The 27,569-nt window shown below is 45.1% G+C and overlaps 1 protein-coding gene across 1 annotated transcript; it reads left to right on the top strand.

The window, feature by feature from the left end:
- The first annotated feature begins 3,390 nt into the window (after positions 1-3,390).
- On the top strand, positions 3,391-24,073 carry LOC114603714 (C-type lectin domain family 10 member A-like). The gene is made up of 9 exons (XM_077934599.1): positions 3,391-3,595; positions 9,465-9,548; positions 12,061-12,138; positions 12,969-13,079; positions 14,183-14,281; positions 15,308-15,394; positions 20,149-20,300; positions 21,370-21,479; positions 23,701-24,073. Exons 2-9 carry the CDS (start codon positions 9,494-9,496, stop codon positions 23,849-23,851), a joined length of 843 nt encoding a protein of 280 aa, XP_077790725.1. The 5' UTR covers positions 3,391-3,595; positions 9,465-9,493; the 3' UTR covers positions 23,852-24,073.
- The last annotated feature ends 3,496 nt before the right edge of the window (positions 24,074-27,569 follow it).

Here is a 27,569-nt window from a genome sequence, read left to right as displayed (position 1 = left end):
CGGAGGGACTTTGAAACATGCTTTAAAATATTTTCTGGATTATATTGCTGACTGTGGGGAGTGGGAATGTGGGGAATGGGCTGGTCTGATGAGGGGAGATGGAGATAATTTTGGGTTGGAATCTCCCTGAGACCTACTCCTCAATGAGAAAGGAAAGAAATTAAAAAAGAGATCAACAAAAGACAAGGAAAAGTGCAGGTATAAACAAGAAGAAGAAGATCTGCAGAAGGGACATGGAAAAGACTTAAGAGCCTAGGACATAAGATTACCAGGTTGATGGACTAGCTGGAATGGACAATAAGGACTGACATAACCCGAGACCAGGAAGAAGAGACATTGGATGAAGATTGGAAGAAAGCTTATAAAGAAAAAATTTTATATTGGGAATTAGTGTAAAATTAATGAATATTAGGGGAAATGTTGGAATGAAACTATCTAGCTTTAGTAGAAATGATATAAGGAGTTACCATATTTTTCGCTCTATAACACACAGATTTTTTCTCCTAAAAAGGAAGGGGAAATGTCTGTGCGTGTTATAGAGCGAATGTGTGGTCCCTGGAGCCAAAAAATCAAGCAAAAGTCAAACCGCGAGTCACGGAGAAGGGAAACCTGAAAAGAGGAAGTGGCAGCTTTCCTGCATTCTGCCTCAGGGTCTTACTGCCCACCCTCCTCTGTTTCGTTGCTGTGATTGCTGAAACGGAACAAAGAGCAGGGAAAGCCCCTCCCCTCCAGGCAAGCAGAGTGTAGTTCTTTCTAATTCCTCTCTGTGCTCCGGTGCTGCTGGGGGAGAGGGAGAGAGAGGGGGGGAGGGAGAGGGAGAGGGGGGAGGGAGAGGGAGAGAGAGGGGGGGAGGGAGGGAGGGAGGGAGGGAGGGAGGGAGGGAGAGAGAGAGAGATGGCTGGCTTGGGGGGAACTTTTGCCTTTCTTTCCTCCCACCCCAAATCCCTCTCCAGCATTCTTAGCCAGCTGCTTCTCTGCACACCCCTCTCATGTCCCTTCTTTGTTTTTCCTTCGCTCCCCACTTAAAATGTGGTTACAAAGCATAGATCAACATGGATCCTCAGGATCTTTGCATTGGGTCACCCCAAATTCACCATCAGATCACATAGCATGTCCATGGCTACAGCCTGCACCAAAAAAATCACGCACCCACTGTTGCCTGGGGCTGCAATGGTGCAAAAACGTGGTTAAAAAGCATGGATCCACATGGATCCTCAGGATCTTTGCATTGGGTCACCCCAAATTCACCATCAGATCACATAGCATGCCCATGGCTACAGCCTGCACCAAAAAAAGCACACACCCACTGTTGCCTGGGGCTGCAATGGTGCAAAAATGTGGTTACAAAGCATGGATCCACAGGGATTCTCAGGATCTTTGCATTGGGTCACCCCAAATTCACCATCAGATCACATGTCTGTGGCCACAGCATGAAGCACAAAAATGATACATCCACTGTTTCATTCAGAATGTTTTTTCCCTTGTTTTCCTCCTCTAAAAACGATGTGTGTGTTATGGTCAGGTGCGTGTTATAGAGCGAAAAATACGGTATGTATAAATAAGTATTAAGTTTTAAGTTTTAAGGTATTTTATGGTAAGATAAGGTTAAAATAAATTAAGGCAAATTGAATAACAGAATATAGTGAAAGATGGTAAGGATTTGCTGAGTTAATTAATAGGTTAGACTGTTAAGATAAATTACTCAACAAAAATTGAGAAAGATGGAAAGAATTTGCTGAAACAATTAATTAAACTAGAACACAAAAAGGGAGGTGTGAGGAGGTCAATGAAACAAGCAAATGAAAGATAAAGATATGGAATATGGGATCTGTGTTTTTTTGTTGTTGTATTGTTGTAATGGTTTTTATGTACCTTTTTTTCTTTTTTATGTAATGTAGTGTGTGTTTTATTGAATCTTTTTGTTGTTTTCTTTTTTTTCTGTAATCTTTAAACTGTCAATAAATATTATTTAAAATAAAGAAACCTGCATAGGATCGAAGGCATCGTGGCAAGGAGCATGTGCCTCTTATTCCATGCGCGCACACACACAAACACACTCCCACCATCATGCTAGTTTTATTTCAGTGAATTTGGGTTTCTCTCCTGCCCAGTTCTAATGAATAGGGTCAGGTTAACCTTACTAGCACTCAGTGAGGAAGGCAAGTCTGAGGGACTGCTGAAAGGTGAACCAGCAAGTTTTATGGATGAACAGGTACTTTTAAGTAGGTTCCAGGTTTTGTTTCTTTTCAGAACCACGATTCAGCCTTGAGGTACTTTTAAATAACAGAGTGCCTTAGACTGCAGCCTCAGGAGCAAGTCTCATTAAATTCAATATGCCTTACATGGAATAGATATGTGTCGGATTGATCTGTGAATCTACAAAAAGTTTTTCATCAAATCATATACAAGTGTAATGTAGTTCTTACCTGCTCATACGTTTACTCACAAGTAAATTCCACTGAGTTTAATGGGACTTGAAACATCCCTCAAACATCCAGGATTAGAACAATTTCCTAACTTGTCAGCAAATGTGTTCTCTTTTTGCTCTTCAAAATATGGCAACCTTTCTGTACCACAGAGAACTAGTAGGCTTTTTACTGACAGCAACACAGTAGCTCTACAATGGAAGAAGCAGACTTAAATACCCCTGGAGTATGGGGAAATAATATCTGGGATAGAGCAATACCTGAGTGTCTCATGAAACACAGAAGGGCAATTCAAGGCATAAGACAAAGAGACACCTTCCAAGAAATATAGACCCCTTTCTTTAGCTACTTTAATGTCCAAAATCATGACCCTGTTATAGCCAGGGCCGTCTTTACTCGGGCGTGAAAGCGGTGTGGTGCACCCGGGTGCCGAATTATGGGGGGCGCCAGGCGCCCGCCACTGAAACCACCTCAGCTCTTAACGATCTACCTGTTATGAAATAATAAATACTGTATTTTTCCATGTATTATTTAGACAACCTTTTTTTACCTCAATATTAAGTCTAAAATGGGGAGGGGTCATCTTATACATGGGGTGTGCCTCGTTGGGACAGGTGTTACCACAAGCAGGATAGTATCAGCAGCGATTGTCCACTGTGTATTGGCTGCTGCTGCGTCAATTGTGAGTGACATGCAGCTGCTTGTCCTAATCGGGCAGACGATAGGCGGCAATGGAGGCATGCATGATTGCAAGGGGCGCTCCAGTGGGTGAGTCATTTTCGTGGCTGAGAGGATTGCTGCCTGTGGTGCAGAGGGGCGCCACCAGCTGCCTCTGCAGGAGCAGCAGCCAAGGCTGTCCCATGGGGAGAACCTGTGGGGTGTGGCAGGTGAGAGAGAACCCCCTCACAATCTCCTCCCTCTGTGTGTGTGTGTGTTAGACTGTTTCTAAAATTCATTTCTTGGTGCATTGGCCGGGAAAACAGCATTCCCCGAGGACAAGGGATGTGGGTCCAAGGCGTCCCTGTGGTGAACAGCTCGGATTCGGTGTCAGCGGTTCCAGTGCACATCCTGCCAAGTTCGTGGGAGGAATTGCCACCCGTTCCTCAGTGGAGACACTGCAAGGACCGGAGAAACAGCAACGGCCAAAGGAAGGTACCTCGAGGAAAAAGGTAAAGCTCCACAGGGCATTTGTGGGAGCAGAGGGGTTTGATCAGCCCCCACCAGTAGGGCAATAAAGGTGCCACTGGTTTTGGTTCCGCCCAGTAGGAGCAGTAAAGGTGCTGCTGGGCCCCAGTCAAAGCCGTGAAGTGCTGCCGGTTGGTTTTTGGTAAAAGGGGGATTGGGGGAGGTGCATGGGTTTCTGAATGTGCGTGTGGGGACACTCTAGTGAATGTTTTGAGTGCGTGAGACGTTGGGGGCACAGCGCCACCGGCGAAGTGGTGTGTGGTCTTTGGCAAGTCCGTACAGGCCACTAATAAGACTCAAAGATAGGTGACTGAGTGAGAAATAACGCTAGGAGGATGGAGGGTCCCAGGGTCAAGGGGAATAAAAGCAGTAAAACAACTCCCACGACCCCATTACAGTGCTTCCTGGGAAAAATTGGAAAGACACCACGAAAATAGAGGAGTGGGGATTTAAAAACTGAAGAAAAATAGACTCCAACACTTATGTGAAGTTGCCTGACCATCCCCATGGCTTCGGAAAAGTAGAACTGTGTTTACCCAAGCCAAACTGCAGAGGAGGGAGGAATAATTAGCCCCCCTCCACCCTATGCAGCAACTGCACCAAGGCTACCAGATCTGGGAACAAATAGGGCTCCGAGGGCTGCTTCTCCGCCCCCGTGCCCAGGCTAAGGATCCAAATGAGATTCCCTCTCTGCCCGCTGCCCCTCCACAACCCCCAAGCAAAAAGACTGTTGCAGCAAAGGCAAGTGAACAGACTATTTGTCAATTCATGCAAGTAACAGGGCATCAGCTTTTTTTTTTTACTTGTGCCAGGCACTCGCAATAGCTTCAGGGGGAAAAAATGGGATGTGAGGCATGTTTATCTCTTGGCTGATATCAGAAGGACACTGCTGCATTCTCGCCAACCAGCTACTCTGACCTGCTACTGCCTGGAGCCAATTAGGATTTACAGTCAAGCGACATAAACCCAGAAGGCCAAAGGTTACCCACCCCCCTGCCCCAAGTACTAACCTGGAAAGTGACTTTCTTAAAATCAAGTGAATGCTTTCTGTAAACTTTGTCAAAAGTTTTTTCTTTTTAAGGTGCTATTTTACTCTGAAGAAGGAGCCGCAGCATAACAGGATTTTTGAAACTTTGCCAGTGTGAAGGAACACATTGTTCTTCCTACAGACACTAGCAGATGAACTGAAATTTGCAACATGGCTTACAGGCCACAAAAGCTCTGAAAAAATAGAGCACAGGGGAAAAAAACTTTTAAAAATCTCAGCTTATCCCTTGCGAAGTTTCCTGCCAAGCATACCCTTTTGAGTTAATATACCTTATGTGTGATTGTTATCTATCAAATGTGCAGTCGCTCTACCGTGTTTTTCCCTCTTCTTTTAACAGGTGAGCCTTTGCTTGAACACCTTGTGCCTTAGTCGAGCCTCTGCATCCCTATGAACCAGGTGATGAGGACCCAGATTGGACCCAGACGCCGCTCCAGCCTTGTTGGAAGAAACTCAAGACGTCCACCACCCGCAAAACTACCACCCTGCTGACGTCACTCCTGGACGCTGACGTTTTGCACGGCTGGAGAATCCAGCATGGATTGAAAGAGGACATTTTCTCATTTTCTTTTCTTTCCCTTTGCATATTCAGTTTTATTGAAGGTACGCCACCCCTGCAGAGGAGGATGTTTTTGTGGGTCTTTCATTCAGGGTACTTAAACCCCAGCCCACTTCATTATCTTGCCACCTGGCAGAGCTCCACCCAGAGCCTCCAGAACTTACCTAAAGCCCCCTTTGAACCAAAAAAAAAATGTGGGCGCAAATGGCAGAAATGGTGGCTTATTCTGCAAATCGAACCAATTGCACCGTCTGCACTCTGGCACCTGTAGATGCTCTGGGGGAGTGCCCCTCCTCCCTGTGCCTTGGAATGAATCATCAGTTACAGTCCTGATCATTCCATTCCTTTTCAGGGGGATGCAATCCCGCTGCAATCGTACCTTCCCAGCCCAAACCATTGCACCTGAGTCCACGCCAGGAACTTATCTTTTGGCTGCAATCTGACTGCATGCATGACACGCTTGGTGTGGGCTTCAGAAGGGGGAAGTAGTGTATCTGCTCAAGAACATGATGTATATTGGGTATGTAGCAGGCATGGGGTTTGCTTCCTGACCCGATAACCTCTGCGCCCCATCGAAGAACAGGCATTCAGCTGACCTAGCAACAATTGCAGGAGGCAGCTCCCAAAATTGGGGCAAGCATCAGTCGCCTCAAGAAAGGATAGTGGCCCATTTGGGACGAGCCTGGCAGCTGTCCAAATTAAGAGGAGGGAATGAAGGAGGTGAGGACAGGTGCCCCACCTAGGCCCGAAGTCACCCCTGGCCAAAGCAGGCTCAAAGCTTTTCAAAATCATTTTCTCAGCAGCTAAAAGCCATTAGCTAAGCATCTTAGCTGAATAAAACAATGCTTTTCCATTTCTTAGGCCAGTTGACCTCACTAAAAGAACAGAACTGAATCTTATCTCATTTGGTTGTAACACATCTGAACACGCTGAACGCAAGGCTTCTCTACCCCCTTTCCTGGGAAGAGTCCAAAAGAGTCCCAAGACAGGAGTTTTCTGTTCATGCTCAGGGGAACTCATGGGGGAGGACTCTTGAGGAGGAGGAGGAGAAAGGGGAGGGAACTGGAAGGGGAATATATGCTCTGTGCAAATGACTGTGAACCCATGTTTGTTTGTGAGTTATCACACTTGCTCCTTCTACCAGTTCATGGATGGTAGAAATAAAGCTTTTTCTCTGAAACTATTCCTTGAATGTCTGTTTGACTCCCACTTCCTCTCCCGGGTGCAATACTTTTTCCCACCCGAGGGCAAAGCCTCATAATGCTACACTTACAGTGAGGGAGCTGCCAGAAGACCCTCGGAGCTGGACCTCAGTGTCCGGGCTGGACTATGGGGTAGAGACGCTCCTTCAGGTATATAGAACCGAGGCTGTTTAGGGCTTTAAAGGTCAGCACCAACACTTTGAATTGTGCTCGGAAATGTACTGAGAGCCACTGGAGAAACTTTACGACCAGTATTATATGATTCTTGCAGCTTTATACAGAAGGACAGGATTTAAATGACAGAAAACATTTTTGAACAATATTTTTATTGGTAGTGACATATAAACATACAAAAACATAATAAACAACAAGAGAAACAAGTGTACATAGTTATGAGGGGTTTCTAGCACATGAAGCTTATCAGAGTCCAATTCAGAGTTTGTGCAGATCTATCTTTCTTTCCAAGTACAGTTCTCTATGAGTTGCCATTGGTTGAAGGTCAGCAGCATGCAGGGCTTTTTTACATCTGGAACTCACTTGAACTCAGTTCTGACACCTCTCAGGTGGACACCATTGTGAGAGAGCAAGGGAAGTGTTTGTGGTCAGTTCCGGTCAGTGGCAAAGCTGCATGATCCGCTACTGCGGGCGGAGAGCAGGCGGTGGCATGGCTGGCACCCTCCATGGGGAGGAGGGTGCACCCCAGGGACGTGGCGCACATCCTGGGGGTGTGGCACGCCACCTGCAGGAGCATGGTGCACATCCTGGGGATGTGGTATGCTGTCTGCAAGGGCGTGACACACGTTCTGGGGGGGCATGGCACCCGGTACATGCAGGTGTGCGCGGCATGTGTCAGGGGGGTGCGCGGCATGTGTCAGGGGGGTGCGCAGCAATGGCACCCTACCGAAATAGTGGGACGGGGGCGGGCCGCTCCCTCTGAACTCCCATTCCTCCGCCAGTGGTTCCGGTACCCTTTTTTCTGGAAAAATAGCACTGATGGCATGTATGTTTTGATGATGACACATTCATTAAATGTAGACCAAAAATGTTGAAATTTGACTGCTTCTGTTCCTTTTCTTTGTGCTTTAACTTTGCAAATGAAGATTTACACTAATGCACTTTGCCATATTTCCTGGTACAAGTGTTGAGATAGGAAGCTTTCCAATATTACTAGCAGAGTTTATGAGGAGTAAGGATTCTTCTGGGGGATATGCTTTGAAGGTAAAGTATGTACCCGGCCTAAATAAAAAAAAAACTAATAACTTTTGAAGAAGAAGAAAATAGTATATCAAATCTGAAACCAACATTTCCCTAGGTTTATGCTTTATGTGGAATGCTGATTGGATGTGATGAACAGCCAATCAGGAAATGGTATAGCCTAAATGGGAGGAGTTCTGGAATGCCTGACATCACAAGGGAGGTGGTTCTTAGCCAGTGGAAGGATGAAAAACCCTTAGGAGGAAATTAGGGAAAAGATTGTTCCATGACAACACCAAGGTATCCAAACAGAAAGAGGTCTGAGGGGTGTAACACTTTCCTTACAAGCTATGATATTTGCAGGGACTCATTCCAGGGCCAAAGGTCACCAAGAGGGAAAATGAAAAGGAGCTTTTATAAACTACAAATGGTTTTTCTTTTTCAAATACTGGACCTCAGGGTCATCCAGTGAAACTGAGTGGTGGTACATTATAAGGATGTGCACAGGTGCTGTCTTGCCAGCGTCCCCTATCGGCTGTTTGGCCAAAAGCAACCACCAGGCAAGCAACAGGTTCTTTAGATTCCACTGGACAGAGAACTGACAGACTCTTAGGTAGAGACAAACTCTTATTAATTGATAAACATCAGGAAAGAAATTGATCAGCAACCTGGAATGCAGTCTAATATAAAGCCAACAGCAACTGGAATAAACTACAAAGCTAGCAATATAACCAATAAGCAAAATATCTCAGGCAACAACAACAACAAAACAGATAGAATAGGTTTAGTTCTTCATGTCTCTCCAGCCGATGGAGATCTGGAAGGCTTATCTGGGATACTTCAGACTGGTAGATGGTCGTTCTCTTCACATTCTGGAATGGAGCATAGAACAATGTGTCAAGATCTCCCTGTCTCCTTCAGCTTCTGGCCCTTATATGCCGTATTTTTCCTTGTATAAGACTAGGCTTTTTTAGCTAAAAATTTAGGTTTAAAATTGGGGCTCGTTTTATACATGGGTTGTGCTGAGGGGTGTTTTGTTAATTTGGAGTCCCCCAAAATAAGGGGTGTCTTATACATGGGGGCATGTTATATACGGAAAAATATGGTAGTCTGTAGCGTAGGTCTCATGCCAAGCTTGCAACAGATGTAATTCATGATGTAATTCCATTCCCATCCTCTGATCTGGCCTGGGAGTCGACACATGTGGGTGTGAGCCTTCATTTGCATTCTTTATCTGTGCAGTTCAGTCACTGTAAGGTTACTTTCCTTGTTCCCAGTCAACTGCTTCCTTCCTCCTTCCTTGCCCCATGCAGGCAGGTGTTTGATAGCTGGCCAAGCCATGAAGTTCCTTTCGCTTCTTCTCAAACAGCCATGTCCCTTATAGTAAAGCTCCAGCTACATTGCAAACCAGGAGCATCACATTCTGTTTTATTCCCTGGCAATACAGGTGCCCTGCTCTGATTCATGGGCCCAGTTTTTAAATCCAGATCTAGATCATGATCCAGAAAATATAAGTCTTTGGGAAACCTAGATCAGATGGCTTTGAAATGGGATTAGACAACAGTCCTCTTCTTTCTTTAAGCCACGGCATCAGATGTCAAACTGGGTCTTTGCAAAAAGAAAACAAAATGGCACACTTGGGGAGCCTGGGTAACAGCTTCCCCTCTACTTCTTTTCCAGGTCCAACTCGTGGTGTCCAAAGTCTTGCTAGATTCAGTTGGATTTATAGAGTGAAAAATACTTTATATTGGACTCAACAACGTCTTTATGGGAAAGGATGGTCTAATACTGATGCCGCTTTCTACCTAATGTGCTCATAGTCTTATTCTCCATTTGTTGTTGCCTTATTCTAGCTTGTTGTTTCCTAAACACAACGGAGAGGATGGAGCAGCCAGCGCCCCCAAATCCTGCAGCACAATCGGCAACTATAACTGATGGTCTGTATACAGCACAGTCATATGGAATGAGGTTTCTCCTAAAGTAGAGGGATGCATGGGAAATGCACAGGTTCTGTCTGCTTCTTTTCCACGTCCAACTTGTGGTCTCTAAAGTCCTTTTATTATTATTATTTATTTATTTCGTTTTTCAAATTAAAATCTTACAATCAAATATCAACGTACAATATAAAAACAAGATTCCAAAGAATCGCCTGGACTTCCCTCCTCCCCTTTGTGGGTCCGATTGTTAGTCATTTCCTCCTGCATCTTTTATAATAATCCAAATCTTTTACATTGCTATTATGTCCAAAATTCTCCATTAAACTACAAGTGGTATTCCAACCACACTAAGAATTTTAGCTGTTTACAGTGGTTTTAAAAATAGATTATAAACTTTCCCCATTCCTTAAAATTTTCCTGATTTCTGATTCATTTTTGCCATGTCGGCATAATCCACCAACTTTATCTGCCATTCTTTTCTGGCAGGGACTTCATCTTATTTCCATCTCTGGGCCAATAACATCCTCGCAGCCATGGTCATGTACATTGTCTTTTCTGCTCCTTTGGGATTTCGGCGCCTAGAATTCCTAACAGAAAGTATTTGAGGTTTTTTAGGGGGGGGATTAAACTTTCCCCCCAATTTATTAAATATCATTTCGCAAAATTCTTTTACTACCTTACATATCCACCACATTTGATAAAAGGTGCCTTCTTTTTCCTTATATTTCCAACATATATTTGACCCTGATTTATACATTTTTGCTAATTGACTGGGAGTTAAATACCAACGATATATCATTTTCATATAATTTCCTTTCAGCATGCAACATGCTGTGAATTTTAAATTCCAATTCCCTAAGTTCTCCCACGCTGCAAGTTGTATATTATACCCAAAATCTTTCACCCAGTGTATCATTGGCTGATTAGGGCATGCCCAGGTGTCGCCCGGATCCCCCTGGTTGAAATTATCAATTTGTCCCTTGGCATGGGGACATTCCCAGGAAGTAGTGGAAGAAGAAGATGAAGAGGAGGAGGAGGAGGAGGAGGAGGAGGAGGAGGAGTTTGGATTTGATATCCCGCCTTTCACTCCCCTTCAGGAGTCTCAAAGCGGCTAACATTCTCCTTTCCCTTCCTCCCCCACAACAAACACTCTGTGAGGTGAGTGGGGCTGAGAGACTTCAGAGAAGTGTGACTGGCCCAAGGTCACCCAGCAGCTGCATGTGGAGGAGCGGAGACGCGAACCCAGTTCCCCAGATTACGAGACTAGTGCTCTTAACCACTACACCACACTGGCTCTCACACTGGTATGTCCGCTCTTAAAGAAAACTTCACTAGATCCTTTAGATCTATCCAATTACCGCCCAGTTTCAAATCTTCCATGTCTGGGTAAGGTAATTGAGAGAGCGGTTGCTGGACAGCTTGGTAGGTTTCTGGAGGAAACATCGGCTTTAGATCCATTTCAGTCTGGGTTCCGTCCTGGATTCAGGACCGAGACAGCTCTGGTTGCCCTAACAGATGATCTCCCTAGACAACTAGGGGATGAGGGAACAGTTCGGGAATATATACACGGTAACTGATTAAAAATTAGGCAATAAGTAAAGGACAATACAATATTACTGATGTCCACAGCTGAAGAAAGGAAAAAATACTGTAATTTAATTGGCTGCTCCTCTTAACGTCAGTTCATAACTGTTGTTTACAAATGCTTACTGAAGTCCTATAAACTAGATATCCAGGAGCTTAGAGAAGAATAGAATGCAAATGAGAATGCTATATTATCAGTAAATAGATGAATTATTTGAAAAGCAATTGTAATGAACAGATTATACTTGTAGGACTGCAAGAAGTTCTGTAAGGAGGATTATTTGAAATACTGCAAGAAAAACTATGAAAAGAATTATTAGTTAATTATAATTAAGAGTAATAGAGAAATTAAGAAATGCAGAACAAGTGATAAAGAACGGGAAATCATCAGAGGTTGTTGATGGAAGTCTAAAACTTTGTATAAGATAAGAATTTATGCTAAATGATTGTTGGAAATGACATGTTTAAAAAAACTAATAAAAATGAGGAAAGAGAGAGAGAATGCTATATTATCTAATACATTTTTCAATACCTTTGAATCCATATGGAACATCTTTTTGGTATAAGATGGAGATTGATCCAGCAAAAGAAAAAGAAAGACATTTCAGTTATATTGGACTCAACAATTGTCTTTACAGGAAATGATTGTCTAATACTGATAGACGCCAAAGTTTAATGTTGGAAATGCCTCATTGAGACATATTTTTGGCCTGATGTTGTTGTCCATTTCAACTTTGTACCGATGAAATCCTTGACATTTGTAGATGTGCATCTATTTTAAAAATTATGTTCCTGTAATAGGGAGATTAAGTGCAGGAGAATAAAAGCAAGAGCTTGACAAGAGACTAATACTCTGAGCTTGGAAGGGGAAACACCCACCATCCAACCAATGTGTTCATCGTCGTTATAATAGCTTGTTGTTTCACAGATGCAACTGAGAGGATGAAAAAGTGCGGAACTGATGGAGCATCCGGAAAGGATTCAGAAGCAGCAAAACAAACTCGTGGTCTGTATACAGCACAGTCATATGGGATGAGGTCTCTCATAAAGTAGAGGAAGGCATGGGAAAGGGAAGTTGATGGAGAGACAGGCAGAGAGTGGGACCAGTCAGGTTGTGCTAGGGAGGAGTGCAGAGAAAAGCCCACAGAGCTCTTTGGGTGCCAGAGATCCATGAAGCCCCACAGAAACCCCAGGATTCAGCCCACTCTTTGCTGTGGTGTTCCTTTACTGTATGGAGTCCAGAATTGCTCTACCATTAGGCAGAATGAGGCAGTTGCCTCAGGTAGCAGGTGCTGAGGTGGGCAGAGATGGGTAGACCACACAAGCTGCACTGCACCTCCTCAGTTAGTCTGCTGCCCCATCAGCAGCATCGAAATATCAGCCAATGGCCAGTCCAGCCCAGCTTCTGTATGTGGCATTATGTGTTCAGAGGGAGCATCTTGTCATTTGTTTGGGGAGCAGAAAGTCCTTTAATATCAAAGGCTACTGTCTTCTGATCCAGACATTGGTCAGAAAAGCTTCCTCAAGCAGCAAGGTATCCCCCCTTGCTTCCTCCACCTGCTCAACCACCCAGATAACCACCCCTTGAACAGTTGACCGTCTCTGGCTGATGGCTGCCACGGCATACGGAAACCCTTTTTCCTGGAGTGGCAATGGTATGTTGGCTTGTTGATATTTAGTCGTTGAGTTGTGTCTGACTATTCGTGACCCCCTGGACCAGAGCACGCCAGGCACTCCTGTCTCCCACTGCCTCCTGCAATTTGGTCAAACTCATGTTGGTAGCTACGAGGACACTGTTGGCTACTGATGGCTAAATCAGAATTTTCTTTCTTCAAGCATCTACTTTTCAGGACATGGTTACCTTCTTAAAATCTCCAACGGGTGAAAGATTTATCGTACTTGAGATGTTCATCCTTACTGCCATGACACTGCTGCTTTTCCTTCTATGTAAGTACATAATTAGCATACTTTGCAACTAATGTCATGGGCTTTGCTTAAATGCCAATAGCATTTCCAAAAAGAGATGGCAGGATCCACCTTCCATTTATCCCTTTCATCTCTCTTTGATGTCAGGGGTTGAGTTACATCTGTCATTCATTGAGAGCAATGACACTGTTTTGTTCTCCCTGAATAAGTGAGTTCCAGCTCTTGGAACAGAAGCACAGGCTGACACAAGTCCCTAGGACACCCTGGGCAATTCCCTTTCCCAGTTGCCATTCTCTGCTCCTTTCCCAACTAATCCTTATTTGCTGTGGGAGAGTCCCCATTCCTGGTCCTCGCCACCCTGCCCTCTGCTAGGGCTCCAGTCCCTTGAAGAAAAGTGCTTGGGGAAAACAGGCTGCAGAGGATAAAGTGGGTGGGTCCAGAGCCTACCTAAATATCAAGATATATGCAGGGCCTTTTTCAGCCGAAATTCATCAGGACTCAGTTCCAGCCGCTCTCAGGTGGGCTCTGTTGCTAATCTAAGAGAACAAGGGAGATATTCAAGGTGAGTTTGGCACCTCCTTCTCCAGAAAAATAGCACTGGAAAAATGAACACATGACCTATTTGTAAACCTAGTTCATTTTTAAATGGCACTCCAAAGTAAGCAAAGCTCAGGGGGAGGGAACCAAATGATCCAAGACTTTACATATTTTGAGCATACGGCAGGGCATGAGGCAGCTTGGCAAATGCAAGTCTCTAGGACAAAGAGGACAGGTGTATCTAGAAAACAAAAAATCTAAAGCTTTCAAAGGAAGGCCAACCATCTGATGACAGAAGCAACAGGCCAAATGGAAACAGGACTTCAGAGCACCAGGGCAGCCACAATCAAGGGACAGGAAACATCAATATAAGGGCTGGGAGCAGAAAATAGAAGTCATATTCATGTTTTTGTTGATTTGATTTTTTATTCACTCTTCTCCCTAAGCTCCCAGGGCACGTTACAAGTCAGCATTTAAAATTCAATGTTAAAAGCAGTTTGAAACCAAATATCCCCCTCCCCCAGGTCACCAGACTAGTAAGTTAGAACAGAATTTCTTCATTTCTTTTCTACCTACCTCCTCCTTAGATCAGAAGGAATTGAAAAAAAGAGCTGATTTTCAAGTGGGATTGGAAATGATTCGAACCTTTGTTGTTGGGATTGATTCAACCTATAAGGACAAGGATGGTAAGCATTTTATATACAAATCCTCACTTTTGCTAGAACATGTTTAATTTAAATGGACTTCAATTCCTGTAGTTCCCTTTGGGATTCATATTGTGTGAGCAAAACATTCAGTGAAACTCATCACCCAACAGAGTTTATCACTTTTTCACTGCTCAGCATAAAGAAAAGCAGGTGGTTGTGATTCTCACATCTCCCCACTAGAAATGCTGTCCTTCCCCATCACACTGTAATTCACAATGTTTGTGCTAGTGCTAGATTTTAGCACTAGTGCAAATGAACTTTGCCCCCACTTCTCCCTGCATGCCATCACCAAAGCTGCTCTGCAGGGTGGGGAGAAACTTCAGAACAGCGGCGTAGCGTGGGTTGTCAGCTCCCGGGGCAAGGCAAGTAATTTGCGCCCCCTAACCTGTGGATTTGCGCCCCCTAACCCGTGGATTTGCCCTAACCCCAGATGTTGCGCCCGGTGCGGCCGGCCCCCCCTGCACCCCCCCCACACTACGCCACTGCTTCAGAACAGAATGGAGGGAAAGGGGCGGAAGATTGCATTGCACAAGGAGAAATTCCTGAGCTTACAGAACGCCCTTTTCATCAGGAAAAGAGTTTGGGTGCCTGTCTTTACTTAGATTTCAGAAAGCATAATAGAAAACTGTAAAGTAATCTTTGCATATTTGGCTTTACTGTGTGACTCAGTGGGGAATTGTTTTGTGACCCTGTGATTCCCAGCAGAAAAGGAGGACAAAGGAGGGGAACATTAGAGATACTTTATGAGCCACTTTCAATATGAGAATAGGATAGTGGATTGCATGGGTCTTTGGTCTGATCCAGCTGCAGGATTCTTCTGAGGCTTTCCATTGGTGATCTCAGCCAAAGAGAATCAAGTCTGCCCTCATATTCATAAGAACCCCATCCTGGAGCTCTGCTTCTTGTTTCAGGCTAGAGTGTTTTAAAATGTTTGGAAATGCTTTCTTAATATTTGCAGATTGTTATTTCAGATACTCCTGCCTTAAACTGTTTCAAATCTTTTAGACTTCCAAATACTCGCTGCAGCTCAAAACTTATCAGAGGAAGTGCGGCATCTTGCCCTCAAAAATGATCAACTGCAAAAGGAAATTGGTAAGCTACCCTACGATGCTGAAGAATTGTAGTGCAGTGGGATCCTGCCCTCATTCTGCCCCAGCTGAAAGCCCCTCCTCTACCTGAAAACTCTTAGAGCCAGAGCAGAGAGCTGTCCTCCTTTTCAGGTCAGCTAAAAGAGCTGTCCTTTACTATATTCATCCATGGAAGAGAGATTCTTGAACAGCACATCTGAGGCAACCTCTGACAACTTGGTCAGAGAGACTGCTGGGCAGTGGGGTGATTGGTGCAACAACAAAATCTCTCTTGTTTCACAAGCCCATCATCAGAAAGAAGCCCTCAAGCCTACTCACATAGTGAATTGGCTCATTGGCATATGGGATAAAAACCCTGCAGACCATAGCAACTCTCACTCTACCCACAGGCCTGTTTTGGTGCCACGGCAAGTACCCAGACGGCCAAACCTAGGTCAGGATAGGATCCTCCATTTATCTGCACAGGTCTCTAAGGTGGGCTTTCCTTCACTGGGAACACTTGCCTTATAGGTAAAGAGATTATAATGATGTTTATAAAGCTTTTTATGAAAAAGCAGAGAAGGAGAATGATTTCTGAAATATTCTATGATTGGATATCATGTATCAAATCAGAACACAGCTGCTCAGAATCCTTAGTCCGGACTCAAGCTCAGGAAAACACAGACCAATGAAAACATAACACCCTTCTCCCTTAGGCATGAACACTCATCCCTGTCAACACAAATATTCATCAAAGTGGTGTGGGCAGTGCCTCACCCACTGAGATGGGTGAAGCTCATCCCCTGGGTTGTTGGGGATCCTGATGGAGCTGGAGCTGGTGTCATGGGTGACACTGGTGTCATTGCCTCCACACTGTTTGGTGTTGCAGTGTTGGGGCCCCATTCCTCAGCTCTACCCTGGGCCGCAGGTTCTCATCAGGCACATCAGCCTGTGAGTCAGGCTGATTGTTCACCTGGTGTTCTGGCATGGTAGCAGTGGCTGGCGCTGGGGATCAACGTATTGATCAATAGACAGGCATCAACGTATTTAGTCCACATGCCGGCAGTGGACCTGAACATCTGGTGTGGCAAGCTTGTCGCCCCGGTAACAGCAGTGGAGATAAACACAGGGTGATCTCCATAGTTTGGGATGTAGACAGGGTCATCAGGTGTGAAGGACCTGGGGGCCGCTGGAGCCCCTTGGCCAGGAGGCCGATCAGATGCAAGATTTGGGTGCAGCCAATCCAGGAGTGATGCCAGCTTCTGGTTTAGAAGGAGCTCTGCTGGGCTTCAACCTGTGGCAATGCAGGGTTTGAGGTGCTGCTGCAGCAGGAAATCAACTAGGCTCTTGTTCCAGTCCCCCTGGGCAATCCGGGTGAGGGATTCCTTGGTGGTCCTCACCATTCTCTAAGCCTGTCCATTCGTTGATGGGTGGAACGGTGCTGCTGTGACATGGCGGATTAGCTTGTTGGCCATGAACTTCTGGAACTCGGCTGACATGAACTGTACTCCATGATCTGACATGATGGTGTCTGGCAGGCCGTGTAGGGTGAAGAAAGACCCACAGCAGGGCCCAGATGACGATCCTGGAGGTCATTGCTGAGACGGGCACCACCTCGAGCCACTTTGACAAGGAGTCCACAATGATCAAAAATGTCTGACCTTGGCATGGACCAGCAAAATTGATGTGGAGACTTGACCATGGTGTGCGTGTCATCTCCTACCTTTGGATTGGGGCCTGAGGCATGGGTGGTCAGGACTCTTGTCAGGCCTGGCAGTGCTGGACCCAATCTTCTACTGCTGCATTACTGCCTGGCCACCAGATGTAGCTACTGGCCAGAGCTTCCATATGGACAATGCCTGGGTGACTGACATGGAGAGCCTCCAGCACTCTGGTCCACAGCTTAGCAGGGATCATGACCCAGTTTCCCCACAGAAGGCATCCCTTGTGAACTGACAGCTCATGCTGCTGGGAGACAAATGGAGAGAATTCTGCATCAAGGTGATCCGCTGGGCACCCCCTCCACATCCAGTTGAGGACACAGGAGATGGATACATGAGTGTGTGGTGACATCCATGGCATGGAGCGGCAGCTGGGGAAGAGTCTCCAGCAGCATCACACTGTGGGCTGGGGACGGGTCGACGTCTATGTCTGGTAATGGCAGGTAGCTTAGGGCATCTGCGTGGCCCAGGCTCTTGCCAGGAACGTTGTGCAGCATGTAGTCATATGCCCTGAGAAAGATGGACCACCTTAGCATCCTCAGGGACAGGACCTGGGGCGTCTTCTAATCAGCAGCAAAAAGGCCCAGCAGAGGCATGTGGTCACTTATAATAATGAAGTGGTGCCCATAGGTGTAGTCATGGAACTTCTTTACTTCTGCTACGATAGCAAGGGCCTCCTTGTCAATCTGGACATAATTGCATTCCGTAGATGACAAAGTTCTGGAGTAGAACGCATTGGGGGCCTCTCACCCATCTGGCTACTGGTGGCTGAGGACTGCGCCAGTTCCATATGGGGAGGTGTGACAGGCAAGCACAACAAGCTTGGTCTCATCAAAATGGGTAAGGACTCATTCAGGGGAGAGCAGCCGTTTGACAGCATTGAAAGCAGCATTCTGAGCATGGCCCCAGATCCAAGGAGATTTCTTGTCCAAAAGCCAGTGCAGGTCCTCCACGATTGCAGCCTTGTGTGGAAGAAAGGAATGGTGCGACTGGATAGCATGTATTGAGTCAGAATCCCAGGGTTCAGAATCCTTCGTTCAGACTCAAGGCAGGCAAACACAAAGCACTGAATAGATATTAGCTAAAGTGATTATAAAATTGTTTATAAAGCTTTAGATGCGAAAGCAGAGATGGGGAACGAATGCAAATTACATCACTTGTGCATAAAAACAAGCGAAGTATGGTCAGCACGAAAACACACATTTTGTGGAAGTTGTATACAGTGGTACCTCGCAAGACAAAATTAATTCGTTCCACGAGTTTTGTTGTCTTGCGATTTTTTTCGTCTTGCGAAGCCCGGTGTCGGGAAAGTTTTGGAAAAGCTTCAAAAATCACCAAAGTCTTTAAAAACCTCAAAAAAGGCTACCACACCGCGTTCTATGAGTTGCTCCTCGAAGTCAAGTCGCAACTGTATTAACGGTGTTAAGAAAAAGGAAACAAACTTGCAAGACGTTTCTGTCTTGCGAAGCAAGCCCATAGGGAAAATCGTCTTGCGAAGCAGCTCAAAAAACAAAAAACCCTTTCGTCTAGCGAGTTTCTTGTCTTGCGAGGCATTCGTCTTGCGAGGTTCCACTGTAATGCCATTTCCCCTCTTTTTCTTTGACCTTGGGAAATATGATTGCCTTTAAAGACATTATTCCAAAACCAGACCTAAACCCTGATTGAAATGGATCTAGAAAATCAGTTTCCTCCAAGAGCACCTGTATCTGGTCCACGACCACCCACTCAAGAACCTTGCCCAGGAAGGTGAGCTTAGCAACTGATGGACTGTTACTTAGATTTTTCTGAGCCCAGGGAACAACAACAACAACAATTTATTTATATTCTGCCGATCAGGCTGGGTTTCTTAAGGAGTGATTTTACCACTGCCTCTGCTCTGGACACCCTTTAAGATTTATCTGCTGTAACAGAAGGGTCATGAAGGGTCAATTTTATCCTCAAAATACTTTGCAAACAAATCACGGAAAGCGGCTTTCAGTTCTACCATCTCCTTCAGGCCAGACTGTAGCAGGCTCTACTCCACCCAGGAAAGCTCTGCTGGATGGCACAATGGAGGAAGCTAAGCAACACTTCTTTGTAGCCTTCACTGCCACTTGGTAGGCTTGAGGGTGAGCCCTCACCAGTGTTCAATTGCATTCAACCAGATTTTTCCTCCACACACGTTCAAGCCATTTCCCAGCTTCTTTCTTTGCCCTAACCTCTGCAGTATACCAGGGGGCCAAACAGGCTGAATGAAGCGGGAGAGGGAGCTCAGGACCAATCGTGTCAATGGCCAAAGCCAAGATGTCAAGGGAAAAAAACAACTATCTGACTTTCAGAAGACATCTGTTCAGGGAAGTTTTTAATGGTTAGATTCCAGTTGTGTTTTATTTTGTTGGAATTCACCCAGAGTAGCTGAGGAAAACCCAGTTAGATGGGCAGCATATTAAAAAGTATCATGGTCGTCGTCATCATCATCATCTTTATCCAGTTGTTCCACAGTTTGGCCAAAACTTGGCAGGAGCACCACCCACTTTCAGATGAGCTGGAAAATCCCCCAGAGGCATTTGGAAGCCCACTGGAACCATCCTGTCAGCTCAGGCAGGGAGACTGCTGGGCAGCAAACCAGGTGGTAAACGAGCAGAATCCCTCATCTGTCCCAGTTGCCCACTCTAGATTGCCCTCCCCACCTCCGCAACTGGACAGTTAGCCTAGAGAGAGAAAGAGAATTTGGATAAACCACAGCTACTCCCCCTCTCCATCCTTCAAGTCTGCCCTGATGCTACCCGAAGTATCCAGGTGGAAACAAGTAGGTGAGGTTCTTGACTGTGCTCCCTGTTCCAGCTATGCCCACCCAGGTATTTACTGCAGCATCAGCATCAGCATGGGCTAATGAGTTAATGTTGTTCTTTTTTTAAAGATTTCTGAGCTTCCTAGATTAATATATGTTATCATGTGCCCAGAGAAATGAACTTCACAAAAGTAATTGAAATCTGCACAGACATACAAAGTGGTTCTCCTTAAATTCCTTATCTTGTTTTCTTTTTCTCTTCTTCCTCCATACCTGGCTGACTCAAAGACATCATCTCTAAAAATGTGGATGATGGTTGGGTTTTATTTCCAACGGCATACTATTGGTTTTCTCATGGGGTACAATCATGGATGAATTCCCAAAAAGTGTGTGAGAAGGAAGGTGCCAAGCTCATTTCTATAGAAACAGCAGCAGAACAGGTGAGCATCAAAGCCAAGTATTGAAAAGGTAGGGGATCTCCTTGAGTCAAAGGGCTCCTATCATCACTATCCATTTAAGAAGGTACAATCCACCTGTATGCAGGCAATACAGCAACTCCATCAGTCAAGCCAAGGGGTGGGTGGGGCAGGGAACAGCTGCTACCATCTGGGGCTAACTAAGGTTTCTTGGAGCTGCTGAGCTCCAATAGAATGAAGCTGGCAGTCAGGAAGGAGATCTTGAAGGAGGAGGAGGAGGAGTTACTTGAGAGTCATCTATCCCCTGGATTGCCTGTAAATTCTTCCTCTGCTCTTTGAGTGCTTAGAAAAAAGGCTTCCCACACCACCCTAACCCTCTGGCATGAGGGTATCATGGAGATGACTCTAGAGGAGCTTGGAAGGTATATCCATCTCCCAGCCCTTAACCCAGGCAGAGGGGCTGCTGGGATGCTGCAGGCCACAGACATAGGTGAAACCCCATCGTCATCCCATCAAGCATACCACAACCAGACTGATTCCAGTGTCTCTGGAACCAACCATCAAACATGGATGCAGAAATTGGAGTATTTGAGACACAGGCTCACTGTCCCGCTAGGTGGTTCCAAGATGAACTGTTCTATGGCACAGTCTTTTACAGTATCTGGAAATTTTAACTCTGTGTCATGACTGGAAGACATATGTAGCCAGTCTCGGTGAGGGCAGGTAAAGCTGCCCTTCACTACAATATTTCCTCTTTGGGATGCTTCCTTGATTCCATCATCATCATCATCATAACGTGGATCAGGGGGACAATAGCACATCCTCAGTACAAAATTATTCTTGGTGCTTGATGCAACCATACTTGGAATACCATAGTTTTGATCACTGCTTCCTCCAAAAATATGGATTTGGCTTTCAAAGGTGACACCTGTGTCTTTTGAAGTGTGTTTGTTTTATGCCTGTTGAATGTTTGTAAAGGGCTAGAGTAGCTAAGAGAAAGGGACATTGTCTAGAAAGGCTTTGAGAGAACTGCCTTGCTCCTCATTCCTACTGAAAATTTTCTGGTTTTTCTTTCTCCCCACCCCTACCCTAGCACTTTGTTGTGAATGAAGTAAAAATCAGAAGAAAGCTTTTTTGGATTGGACTCTTTAAAGACAACAAAGCGAAATGGAAATGGCTGTCAGGCACAATACCTAGAGCCCAGTAAGTTTTTGAATATTTGCTAATGGCATGCATTCCAAAAAGTTGCAGATTCTGTTTACGTAATTGATCTTTTCCCTTTCCAAATATATTTTGCCATGCAATTTTCTCTACTACCAAAGATCTACATATGTACTCCTCCACATCATTGCCCAGATGAGCAGCTGCTGCTTCTCACTAGGTTGCAGAGGCAGGAAGGTGATTCTGAAGAGGCTGAAGGCATGCTTTTAAATGGTTTGTGCTGATTAGTTCAGCTTCAAAGGGACTTGCGGGAACCTAAAGCTGAGCAATACTGCCAGCTGGCAGTTTAAGACACTTCATGGTTCCCTTTAAGTATCTAACAACTCTTTTCAGCTTGTGTTGATGGATGTACAAGGTCAGAGTAAGATCTCACTCATCCACAGCTTGGTAGTAGAACAGAGAACTGGACTGGCATTTATTAACAAGGCTGCATTAACAGAGGGCTGCTTTCAATTTTGTAAGGTTTCCTGGAACAAAATCCAATGACATTCATCTCTCTTGATGCACCCAATACCAACCACGAAACCTTTTTGACAAAGGTATTGAGTAAACTTTACAAACGGGCCGTGGGGTTGTATATTACTAGCTGGGAAATTAAACCCTGTATGCCAGTGGTTCCCAGTTAGCTAAGTACTGCAGACCCCTTGTTTTTAAAAAATGTACCTTTGAGCATTTTGATATCTCTGCAGCAGTTTTTGTTATGTGAATGACACCATGGAGCCCCTGGGTGGGTGGTCTGTGGACCACCAATTGGGAACCACTGCTGTATGTGATCTTAGACGTGATCAAAGGGCAGATTTCACCCAAACATCTCATGGGAGTAAAAAAACACCTACCACACCATTACTAGTAATATCAATTTAATAGATTCACAGAGATCTAAAAATGAGGGAGTTATAGAATACATTTATCACAGAATTTTAGTGCTGTGTAGTGGGACTTGATTCAGTACACAATGGACACTGGAGAATGCAAGTGACAATAAGAGTGAGGCTAGGGTGATACCTTTGTCAACTATGGATAATTGATTAAAGTAAAATTAGAACCATCATGTTAGATTTAGATAAGATATATATGTGAGAGATATCATATCATTTCAATCAACCCTATAGTGACTTTGTGGTTATAGATTATATTTTGCAATTCATTTGAGGACATAGCCATTTTTGTTTTTGTATAGTGTCATTGCTCTCCTCATGCATGGGGTGGGTGATGGATGTGAGATGAGCTGGATGAAGGCGGATGCAAATCTAACATGGTTTTAATATGCTCAGAACAATCACTACTGTGCTAACTCTGCTATGAGAGAGTAAGGATCTCTCCTCCAACACTCTTTCTCCAACACCCACAATGGTCCAGAGCAGATCTGAGGAGGATGTGGGTGTATATGGAAAGGAGAGAGGGCCAGTTCTGTTGCAGAAATGGAAATCCTGGCAATAGCAGAAGTACTGCATTGGATATTTCCCAAACTAAATTGACTGAAAGTTCTTGTGTGTACCTCTGAGCCTTCCAAAGTCACACCCTCAGTTTTTTGTAGGTTACTATGAGAAATCACTTCATGTGAAAAGAAAAGAGACAGTCTTAACCCACAGTTGTTGTTGGGATTTTGAATACGTGCAGCTTCACACAGAGTCAATTAGGAGTTGGCCAACAGCCAAAGCAATGTAAAGGAGTAAAATCTGCCTGGAGATATAGAGGCCTGGAGACAGCTCCCTCATTGGTCAAGCTCACTCATGGGAATAATGATTTATGGCCTATTGACTGGAATGTGTTAGTAGAGCGTTGAGAGTTGAGTGTTAGTGTAAGAGTCATGTGGTGAGAGAGCTAAAGATCCATGTTGTGCTCTGTTCCTGTAAATAGTAACTTGAAGTCCACTGTACATAATAAAAACCTATAAGTAACAAGTAACTGATTCCTGCTTTGTCCATCCTGCCTGCAACCGATTGCTTTCGTGAACTCTGCGTATACTCTGCTAAGGTCCTGCAACAAGTTAGAAAGTTGCGAAACACCAATAGTTGTTGTTGTTGTTTTCCTTACATGGTTAGAATTCTAAAATATGGGGAGAAAAATCCATCACACTTGTAAGTGGATGTTAAGAGAGAAAGAGCTGAACATCTTTTTAATGATAGAAGGCAAGGGGAGCGGGTGAAGAAGTAGACATCCAATCTTGATTGATCAAGGCTGCTATTTCTCTTCTTTTCAGCTTCTGGAAATGGGGTGAGCCAAATAAAGCCGCAAAATACGACTGTGGTGTATTGGCCTTTAATTGCCGCGGAAGTTGCTGGGCAGCATTAAACTGTGAGCAAACAATACAGTATATTTGCAAGAAGGTGCCAAATGATGCTTGGCTCTAAGAAGACACTTTCAAGATGAACAAAACTGGATCTCATGATCACTACACAAAACCAAAACCAAGAGATCACCCCACCCTGCTGTTTTAATGCACAATCCACACTCTGCCATCTAGATTATAGGACTCTCTGGCATCAGCCCTCAAAAACACCTTGAAAAGACCTTATTCTGCAAGCTCAAACGTAGATGGCTACAAAAATAAAGAATGGAAGGGTCCAGTCATAGCCTGTTTTCTGTTTCATGTATTTATTTGCAATGCATACCAATACTTGTTTCCTTACTCTGTGTGTTTGATGCCCCATTGCCCCTTCTGATCTCCATGGTTGCTACCTTACAAGGCACATAAGGACAACCATGCACGCCAGGCAATGAGAATGGGGGTCACCTAGCACCTGGTGTCCCCTTGTAACAGACTAATCAGAAATACAACTTTGGCTTCATCACTGGAAACTCTGGCGCCCTTACTCTTATGTAGAGCTAACATTGGGAAACAAACACAGTGAACTGCTCTCGATTTCTTCAGAACTTGGCAGGGGGCAAGACTGGGGTCCACACCAGTGCGGGCACAGCACTGGCAGCATGTGCTGCTCCTTTCATGGCATTCATGGTAGCAGGGGTGCCAACTTTAATAAAATATTGGGGGTGGAGCAGGTAAGCTCCCCCCTGCATAATTGATCACAAGACAGTGCACACACATCATTTGAATGGCAATGCCCATGAACTTTGGGGAGGCGGCCCCCTAAAATATTTTATGGGGGCCTTCACCTCTTGAAGTTGGCTCAAATGTACAGTGGCCATCAACTGAGTTAAGTAACCAATTAGACTCTGCTGTCCTGAATCAGACCTTTACAAGGTGTGAATAGCTTGGTCTGTGTTGAGGACTAGCACCCCAGGAATCTAGCCGGGGACCTCTCCTGCCACATCTTGCATGATTGAAGGCTGGAAATGGTTGTGGTTGCTTCAATCTGTCCTGTATACCCAGCCAAGGAGAACTGATATTTTAATTCTTCATTGTCAGGGAATGAACTGATCAGGAAGACTCAGAAGTGTCCACTCAGTCTGTTTGGCTCCTCTCAGAAGAGGAGGGAGAGTGGGAAGGTTTTCCCCCTTGTCTCCAACAGTTTCAAGAGGAGAAGAAAACAGAGCTGAATTATAACTGAAGGAAGAAATGCCTAGTTTTTAGATATTGGAGGAGGAGGGGGGAGAGAGAGAGCAGACTGCAGAGACCTCCCTGGAAAGTTTGGGAGATCCTCCTTCTCCAAGGGCTCGTAGGTCCCTACACATTCAAGAACAAAGAATGCGAAGGAGTATGACTCCTGGGACTTCCTGTACACTTTCAGGATGTTGTTGGGGATGGAAGCCAAAAGAAAGTTTGAAAACCATTAGTCGAGGTTGAAGGAATTCTCAGGCTGTGCTGTGATAGCCAAAGGTTTGTTATGTTGTATAAGATGGGATGTTATGTTTGGAAAATATGTGTAAAAACCAATAAAAATTATATTAGAAAAGAAGAATGAACTGATCCTATAATTTTTTTCCCAAGGTCATGGTGTCTTTTGATAACAGGACAGAAGGAGCCTGGTTTCATTCTCTCTTTTTCTTTCTTTGTTTTCTCTCTTCAGTCATACCTCATGTTACGTTTGCTTCAGGTTGAGCGTTTTCAGGTTGCATCCCGCGGCAACCCGGAAGTACCAGGAAGGGTTATTTCCGGGTTTCACAACTCACGCATGCGCAGACATGCAAAATGACATCACGTGTGTGCGCAGAAGCGGTGGATCGCGACCCACGCATGTGCAGACGCGGGTTTCATTCTTTTCAGGTTGCGAACGGGCCTCCGGAATGGATCCCATCCGCAACCATAGATATCACTGTACTTTGTTTTTGTGTGCTTTTTCTCTCATTTGAGTGGTGATTTGTATGTGGAACCGCTGCTTTACCCCCTGGACATCACTTCCACCGTTGACATCCCTGTAATGTCCTGAAAAATCCAGACGTATGGATTTCAAACTAGATGCTTATATTGCCTTCAGTGTTTAAGCATTTTTACTCAGCTATCACTTCATTGAGGCTTCCACTGGATCATTTGGAGCAAGACCACAACACACAGGGCAGTTGACAATATAGCACGCTCAATCTTTTAACTAGAATATGTCCTCCTTCTCTGGATACTCATGGGGGATTACATTATTTCCACAACTTTTTTGCTTCCCTTTTTGTAGGCTTTCCCTTTTCGTTGCTGTGATTCCTTCTCACTACCACTGTTGTCTGAGACAGAGTGAGAAGCAGATGAACAAGCATGCAGGTTTCAACAGTGATGATAAGGAGGCATCGGAGTCCTCTATATGGGGCCATGGGGGCCCAGGCACCCATAAATTTTCAAAGAAGGGGCCACCCCCCAAAAAGGTTCTACACTGCCGTGCACCCACGCTGCAGGGAGTCTGCATTACATGTCAGTAAGCCAACGTCACGTGCAAACGTCACAGTGATGTCGTGCAGCCCCAGGCCCCCTCTGTCACCAGAGCAAGGCAAGGAGGCTTTTGTCAGTGGCCTCCTCCACTGGGTGATGGAGCCCTCAGCAGTTGCCCAGCCATGCTGGTCCTTGATGCTGGTCCAGTGAGTGATCACTTTGGGATCCACTTGCCTGTGGCAGTTCTTGCTCATCACAGTTGGAACTAGAATAAGCCTAGATATAGTCCTTTCCCCGAGGCAGCCTCTCTCCTCTCTGCAACTGTAGATGCCATTGCTTGGCATTTCCCCTCTGCTCTCCCTGGTGCAGCCAGTGAGGAACCTGTGACTGCAACTGCTATTCAGTCCTCCTTGCTTTTGTGTCTGCCTCACACAGCTACTGCTGCCTCAATTCATAAGGAATTTTTATAATAATAATAATAATAATAATAATAATAATAATAATAATTCCATAAGATAGCTTTCCTAGGTATATGCTCTGTGTGGAATCTTGATTGGCTGCTTGTCGTGCCCAATCAGGGAGAAGCAGAACCTGAACAAGAAGAGTTCTGGAATGTTCTGCATCAAAGGGCTAGGTGGTTGAGCCGCTGAAGGAACAAACAGCTGCGGGAACAAACAGAGAGGCAAAGAGAAGAAGAACTGACTGAGGCACAACAATATCCCAGCGGTATCCCACGGTATCACAGTGAATGTTATAAATGTTATTCATATGAAACTACTTTATGCCCACTGCATCAGTTCGTTGGGTATCTTGGCCAGCTAGTACGATTTCAGCAGCTTCCTTAGATCTCAAGCAAGAAGAAGTCCTTTACCAGCTCTGTTGGGTCTTGTCCTGCAGAGCATCTGGTCTGTCATTTAGGTGTCACTCACAAAGTTCCAGTTCTCCTGTTCTGCTGGGAGAGATGTAATCTCATAGAGGTACCCTGGTGGCAGTAAAAATTTTGCTTAAATACTGAGGGTGGGGGGCAGGATGTTGTTGTTGTTGAGTCGTTTAGTCGTGTCCGACTCTTCGTGACCCCATGGACCAGAGCACGCCAGGCACTCCTGTCTTCCACTTCCTCCTGCAGTTTGGTCAAACTCATGCTGGTAGCTTCGAGAACATTGTCCCACCATCTCGTCCTCTGTCGTCCCCTTCTCCTTGTGCCCTCCATCTTTCCCAACACCAGGGTCTTTTCCAGGGAGTCTTCTCTTCTCACGAGGTGGCCAAAGTCTTGGAGTCTCAGCTTCAGGATCTGTCCTTCCAGTGAGCACTCAGGG

Source organism: Podarcis muralis, chromosome 9 (genome assembly GCF_964188315.1).
Source record: "Podarcis muralis chromosome 9, rPodMur119.hap1.1, whole genome shotgun sequence".
Taxonomy (NCBI): domain Eukaryota; kingdom Metazoa; phylum Chordata; class Lepidosauria; order Squamata; family Lacertidae; genus Podarcis; species Podarcis muralis.
The sequence above is the reverse complement of the archived record's forward strand: the minus strand, read 5'-3'. Positions and strand labels throughout refer to the sequence as shown.